Source organism: Polyodon spathula, chromosome 5 (genome assembly GCF_017654505.1).
Source record: "Polyodon spathula isolate WHYD16114869_AA chromosome 5, ASM1765450v1, whole genome shotgun sequence".
In the NCBI taxonomy this organism is placed as follows: Eukaryota; Metazoa; Chordata; class Actinopteri; order Acipenseriformes; family Polyodontidae; genus Polyodon; species Polyodon spathula.
The window spans coordinates 76,598,931-76,606,654 of record NC_054538.1 but is presented as its reverse complement, the minus strand read 5'-3'; the positions used below and the strand labels follow the sequence as shown (position 1 = coordinate 76,606,654).

General features: G+C 37.3%; 1 protein-coding gene across 1 annotated transcript; it reads left to right on the top strand.

Annotated features, from left to right (window-relative positions):
- The first annotated feature begins 1,973 nt into the window (after positions 1-1,973).
- Positions 1,974-6,346, top strand: LOC121316327 (tumor-associated calcium signal transducer 2-like). The gene is made up of 9 exons (XM_041251384.1): positions 1,974-2,355; positions 3,303-3,407; positions 3,878-4,136; positions 4,279-4,341; positions 4,622-4,685; positions 4,767-4,859; positions 4,989-5,189; positions 5,463-5,510; positions 5,757-6,346. Exons 1-9 carry the CDS (start codon positions 2,298-2,300, stop codon positions 5,805-5,807), a joined length of 942 nt encoding a protein of 313 aa, XP_041107318.1. The 5' UTR covers positions 1,974-2,297; the 3' UTR covers positions 5,808-6,346.
- The last annotated feature ends 1,378 nt before the right edge of the window (positions 6,347-7,724 follow it).

The window sequence follows — 7,724 nt, the reverse complement described above, 5'->3', positions numbered from 1 at the left end:
TCAATGAAATAAAGCAATGTTTTATATAGTCATTACAGAAACAGGGTTGACACACGTTTCTGTCATACCAGAAGCCATCGAAAATGGTCATCATGCCATCAGAAATATACAAGCACGCTACACCTCCGCTATTACCAAATGACACTTGCATTAACAATGACAAGGACATTAAACTTCATTAAAATAATATCCTAATGTTGAAGCCCCCTGTTTACCTACTTTTAATTAAAGACATAGCTTCCCCCCTGTGGTGAGAGGATTAATGTACATTAATAACAAAGACCAGGCAAGGAGCAGCATTGCCTGAGAATCTGCCCTCAACAACGCTCATTCAGTGTGATCTACATAAACACAAGACACATGTAATACAATGAAAAGAGCATCTCTAATGTCATTCACAGCCAAACCTCGTGGCTGCGAACATAAGCTGACAATAATAACCTGTTCCAGAAACAACCAGAACCAATACCACACCTGCCTGGAAAAAGGAGTTCCGGGTCGCAAAGGTGTGAATTATTAATTCACCCTTATTAATCCACGAAATCTCGTTAAGAGTAGAATCTCATTTTTTCATCATTCAAGTAATTCCATTTATACACATATCAGAAAACTAAATGATCAGATTAAGAAAGTACTAAACCTTGAGGATATGAATCAGATTTGTATGTGTGTGTGTGTGTGTGTGTGTATATATATATATATATATATATATATATATATATATATATATATATATATATATATATATATATATACAGACACACACACACACACACACACACAGGCTCCCTTGAGAAAGATATGTACAACATATTGAAACGTTGCGCAGCTGGCTCTTAGAGCTAATATATATATATTTTCCAGGTTTTTGGAGCTTAATGCTGGCAATAAGATATTGAAAAAAAAGTGTCTGTATGGACATTACATTGCTTAGATGTCCTTTATCATGCTGCTTTATCATGCTTTAATAGTTTGCTCCTCTTTTAAGGCTGGTTTCACAGACCTTGGTTATAACTAATCTTGGACTAGGCCTGTCTAATGTAACCTCAGTTAAGGTATTCCAGACTTAGTGCTAATCAGGGCCTGTGAAGCCAGTCAGCACTATGGTAAACTTTTATAAGGGAGTCTACAAGTGTGCTAGTCTTTAATGAATGTATCATTAATAATATTTAAACTGTGCTGTTTTTTTTTTAATTGTAAGAAAATATATAATTTCAAGTACACTCTTCCAGAAAACATTATGTTTTGGCGGTTTTATTGGTGGGAGGGGGGGGGGTACCTATTTTATATTTGCCCAAAACACAATACATTCTATCAAATAACTGTAATATCGCCCACTCTTATACCATTATGTTTGGCGTTATTGTGAGACTGATTTATTCCAACTGAAACTATACACCAAACAACTACACAAGCATATAGTAATAATCCATATGAATCTGAAATGGTATCTGTATGGGGCAGCATTATCTTACATATTCGTAACACAACACAATTAGTCAATTAGACAATTGTTATTATTTTATTTTTTGTAGTGGAGACAAAAAATATTAGGCAAAAGCTATTGAACGGATCGTGCCACTGTTTCACCCTTTGGTGTATAGGACAGGGGAGATATCTGAAACAATGAATACAAAGGTAACCGTTTCTATATACATTGGTAGTTATGCTGTTTTGCTTAGTTTAATTTATCCAGTTTATTCTTATTTTAATTTATTCTAGTTTTAATATAGTACACGTGGTTTAATTGTGTTTGCACTGAAACATTTCATCTCACTGATTAATCTTGTCTTACGTGCAATAGTTTCACCGATCAATTGGATCGCTTTTTAAATTTTTTTTTTTAGGAAGGTCCAAATAAGGCTACGGTGGGTTGTGCAGGTGAGACGATGAGGTCATCACTAACGTTACCACACCTAAGTTTCATCTTGGAACCTGACGTCAGTAAACAGCTATATAAACCAGATGCAGGGTTAGTAGAACCATAACATAAAAGGAGACTGTGAGAAGTCTGTTTCCTAAAACCAACCATCGTGCTTGAGCTACCTTGAGATTTTTCTTTTTACTCATTGGTTTCGGGTGTAATCTGAGAAGACCCCAACCCCCCGCCTTGTTTTCTGTCTGCTCCTTATATTGACAAAACCGGTTCTGCGAGCTTTACCTGGGGGGATATCGTCAGCTGCGAGAAGGAGGGACAGGGAGAGAGGCTTGTTGCGCACGGTTAGATAACTTCTCGCCTTATAAGAGGACGGTCGACAGCTTTATTTTATCAGCTTGTTTTTTTTTTCGCCAGAAACATGATGTCTTTTATTGCCTTACTCGTCCTGGCTACGGTTGCCGCAACAACGGCGCAAAGTGAGTGTTCTTTTTGGTGCCTTTTTGAACTTTTCTTTTAATTGAACTTTGTGTGCTTGTTGGGTATTTTAATGTGTGCGGGCATCGTTTTGTTAGTTATTTAGTAGTTAACAGCATTCTGAGGCCAACCTGTTTTGCGTCTTTATCCAAGGTTACCTGCTCTGTATGACAATGAAGGAAGTGCTTGCTTTACTGTTATGTATGCCAAAACGTGTATTTAAAAGAGAACTCCACAATTTACAGTAGATCTAGCATTTATCTTCATTGCGGAGTAGAAATTCTGTTTAAAACAATGGTTAACTACTAAATACCGATGGGCTATTGTATTTAAAGATTTAGCAAGTATTTACAGTTGGTGTTTTGGTGAGGTGCACTCCTAAATGTGTATTTTAAGTGGTTAGACGCTACTCTCTTTTTTTGATAAGTTTAAAACAAGCCCCACAATAGTTTATAATTCTATTGTCTTTGTTCTTCGTGGAGGAGGGGTGGTAAGTCTTGTGTTTCTCGTTACCTGGCGGGAAGTTGCCCGGATGTATCTCTGCAGTGCATTACGTTGGTACAGCGAGCCAACGCCCTTCCTCCATGATCTACCTGTGTCTGCCTAGTTTCTCGGACGAAAGCTATACTTGCAAGTACTGTATAGTACTTGCATTATAATTTTCTTAAATACTATAAATGGTCAATATATCTATCAGAAGCCAATGTAATAAATGCAGTAGATTAGTTTAAACTGGTGTCTATCCTTGCAGTTCAGTTAAAATGTGTTTGTGGTATACCATGCTGTGCAGTGTGCTACAAAACACTTTGCCACAGTATTCCAAAGAGGTGGGTAAGGCCTGTATTCTAACCCTATCGGGACAATATCCAGTTTTACGTGCAGATAATAGTTTATACCAGATTGTGATGACTGTTAACATTTTAAATTCCTTCAATTTCTCTTGTTAAAGGTTGCGTGTGCAACACAATGAAGTGGGCGACCTGTGATGGCAGCCCGTGTGAGTGTAAAATCACGCTAGGTGACCAACTTAAACAGACGCTGGAGTGTACCAAATGTGAGTATCACAAGACATGGTCATTTTAAACCAGGGAATAGTGAAACCATTGATGGTTTTGTATGACTACGGGTAGCAGGTCACTGGGTGAATTGCATCTAGGAAGGGGTGTGGAGTTGTAATGAGGTGACGGGATTTTTGACAAGTTCCTAATTGGCCTTAACGCACTCCATTAAAGATGTATGTGTCCTGATTCCTCAGTAGTTATTTCTAAAGTATTAACATGCACCCCAGCCCTGAAACCTCACTAGGGGCTGGTCTTGGTTCAATGACCTTGGATGATTGAAAGGATGCTAAGTTATTTGGGAATAACACAACCCTTGTCACTCCTAAATGAGTACAGTAAAGCATGTGGTTATACTAAATTGTGTTCAGTTTGACTTGATTTTCAGTGGTAGAATAGGTGTGCACCTGTTAAGTGATTGAGCGCATTACCACTTTTTTAATGTATTTTTCTCCTCCACATCAAGTGATTCCAAAATGCTTTCTGATGAAGGCTGAAATGTACAGAGCGAAGAAAGGATTGTCCACTCGTTCAGGGGGGAAACCTACTGACCACGCCTTTGTGGATAATGATGGCATTTACGATCCTGACTGCGAGGCCAACGGTGTCTTCAAAGCCAAGCAGTGCAACAACAGTGATATCTGTTGGTGTGTCAACAGTGCTGGTGTAAGGAGAACAGATAAAGGGGGCCTGGACCTGAAATGTGAGAAACTAGTTGAAACTGTGTAAGTACTCTTACCATATTTTAAATACATGTATTGATGATTTTTTTTATTTTTAAATGTGGTTAATAGATGTTTGAAAGTAGTGTAAATGAACTGTTTTAAATCATCATTCTGTGCAAACCAATGATTCCCATCTCCACAGGTGGGTGCAAGCTCAACTCAAGCACAAAGATGGGGTGAATCTGGAACAATCGCAGCTGAGGAGGTACCACGGCATAGCATTCTTGCATTATTAACCATCCTTTTGCACCAGATTTAAACCAAAGTAAATGAAGGGAAATAAGATGGATTTTTCTGTTTTAAAGTTAGCTGAACAGTGGAGCTATTGGGTCCACTGCCTTTTTTTGGGATCAATTTGATTGAAGTACCACCTTATCTTAATTATCCTTCCCAGACTGGATGAAGCGAGATAATGTTATTACCATATTTGTCCCTCTTATTTAATTTTGAGAATTTCAGCTAATGTTTTTCTTTTCTCGCCATAGTGCCATGGCGAAGGCCATTGCAGAACGCTATAGTGTTGATGACAAGATTGTGACTGAAGTGAAGGTAAGGATTTGATTTATTTTAAACAGAGAAACAAATTGCAAATGCTACAAGTGAATAAAACTCTTCCTTATTTTCTCCTAGTACGATAAAGCTAGCCGAACCATTTTGGTTGATTTGAGAAAAGGTGCAAGCAATGTGGACATTGCCACGGTGGGCTACTACATGGAGAAAGATGTAAGCATACCTGACTGGAGGTCTTGTACTTTTTGGTCAAACACTTTATTCTCCCTGCTCAGATTCATAGCACTGCTGTGTTTCTTGGTTTGTAGTCACTAATTTATTTATTTTTTAAATTTCCTTCAGGTCAAGGTTCTGCCGCTGTTTTACAATGACACTAAGAAATTTTCTCCTAGTGTTGACTCCAAAAATTTGACTTTTGAGAACATCCTGGTTTATTATGTTGATGCCGAACCCCCTACGTTCACCATGAAGAGATTGACTGCCGGTGTTGTTGCTGTCATTGTCGTAGTAGTCCTGGCCATTATTGCTGGTCTGGTTGTGCTGGTTAGTATTTGTTTTATTTATTTTTTAAAACATTAATAAAATACAATTGGCTTGCACTAAGCAGTGAGGGTGGAGCAAGAATTTGCTCAACAAACCACTTGTAGTTAAGTTTGCGTTGTGGGAGCTTGGCATAACTGGTTTTGAAAAAGCTTCAACCAAGTTCCTGTGTCCTGTAAATTGCAGTCTTAAACATTTTGTAAGTGTTTTAATCTCTCTTGGCTCTCAACATTTTAGTTTGAAGAAAGTGATTGACAATGTTTCTATTCCCTTCAGTTCATTTCCAAGAAGAGGCAGAAGTCTGCAATGTACCAGAAACCAGAGGTGGGTTTCAGAAACTGAACTTGCATTTATAATCTACAAGCTGCTTTTTGTTAATGGCAAATGTAAATTTCAGTTTAACTGATCTTTGAAACTTCTAGGTTTCAAATCCTTTCGATCTTTGTTTGTGCTAAACCTAACTGTTGAAACTCCTTGCACCCTGTTCATTCAATAATGTCCTGGGGTGTTCTGGTGATTGTGCCAGTATATCCTGACTCGATACTGACCCCTTTTTGTTTGCTTAAACAGCAGACCACGGAGCTGGATGAGATGCAAAAGGAGCAGCTGACTTCTTCGTAATGGAAAAACTAGAACTGAGAGCTGGAGATTTAATTGACGGCAGGAAAGTAACGAGTCGCTGAAGCCGGTTTGGATTGGAGTAAAAGGACTTTGTACTAAAACCTGTCTTCTCCCAGTCTTGTTTGCAGAGGTGTTGCATTAATTGCCCTTGTTTTAATTTTGAGGTGTGTGTTGCCTCGCTTTGTATCGGGTAGCATTTTACCTGTAGTGTTACACATTGTTAAACTACAAATATTTATATGCAGAAGACATTTTGCATTTTCTGGTCTATGAAATGTTGGACATCAAAAGTGAATTCATGTTTGTGCAGACATTAGGTATATAGGTTTGAAGAAGGTAAATGCAATCGAGCTTTGTAATATAAAAATGCTTTATAATTGCTTTAAACTAGGTCAGTTTGTGTGTGGATTTCTTTTTTTTTTTTTTTTTTTTTTTTTTTTTTTTTTTTTTTTTTTGTAACTGCCCAGTTGGATGGGAAAGAGGGTAATGTTCTATGTGAATTTTGATGACTTTTTTAAACAATAAACTTTTATAAAATGTCTTGTTTCCTTTCTGTTATATCTGAGTTACTGGGACTTGGACATTGAGTGCAGTAAATGTAATGGTTTTTATCTTGCTGTGTGCTTTGAAAGAGAACATTAATGTTATGGTGGCACATTTTAAAAGAATGTGTTGCCTGTTTGAGTTTCCCTTTTACAACAAAATCAACTCAAACTTATACATTCCTGAAGAAGATGGAACATTTGTAGTATGAAGTCTGTAGCAAAACAGACTTCATTATTTGACAAACGTTTGTTTTAATCATGCTAGATATGATTGAGGATTTTAGTTACGGGGCCAGTGTTTAAATGCCCAAGTATGTGCTCAGCCACTAATTTAGTTGTACGTTAGCTGGTGCTAACCTGCTGGTGTCCTTAGAACTAGCAGCTTCAGATTTACTGTTTGGTTGGGAAGGGACTTAACCCAAGTAAATGGGGGGGGGAATTACAAGAAGAACCAGTTTTGTTCAAGAAAATAGCAATCAGCACCACCCAAAGCTTCACACCTGAGAAGCCTTTTCATGTTTTTACAAACCCTTTGATTATGCTGCTGGGCATGCTGTGGTTTTGTTCACAAAATATTCAATTTTGTTTTAATGAAAGAATACACAATGCTTTGTTTGCGAATATATCTGCTTTTAAGTTTTAGATATTTTCTACATCTATGGATGTTGTTTGTTACAGGCCTGTGTGTGTGTGTGTCAATTTTAATTTCAAAAGCTTAAAGAGCACATGAAGTTAGTTGAAGTAGCTGCTAAAATAAATTAAAGATGTGTTTGGTTATGGGGAATAATGTAGCATAGTCTCAATCCACCTGTTACAAAGACACAACTGAAAGTCTCCTTACTGGGAGGCACCAGGCACTATATCCTATATGCATCCTACATGCACTTACTTTCCCACTGTCCTATTGTTCCAGTACGTGTTTTCCTGTGTTTCAGCACAGCAGTTTTAGCCATGGTTACACAAAACATTTACCATAGTTTGCTAAATATTCTTTACCAAATCTCTGCAATGCTTTGCTATACTTTTACAATGGGAAACTTTTATAAAGACATCACATATAACAAAGGTAAAGCTAAGTGTGGTGCAGTGTAAAGCACAAACAAACAATAGCAAAGTCTCCATGGTCATTTTTATCAGGGTAAAGCCCCTGGACTTGATTCTCAAGATTCTGTTTTCTCAATTGTCATATGCCCCAATAAAGTTACCAATAACAAACAACTCTTGACATTTGATTTATTGACTTGCAAATAGTTCTAAGTTGTTTCTTATTTGTTTTAGACTTGCAATTGGTGTTTTGTTTTTTTCTTCAGAAAATAAATTGTGGCGTAAAACCAAAAATTGAGACTCCAAAGGTTTTGTTTAGGAAGGTTAT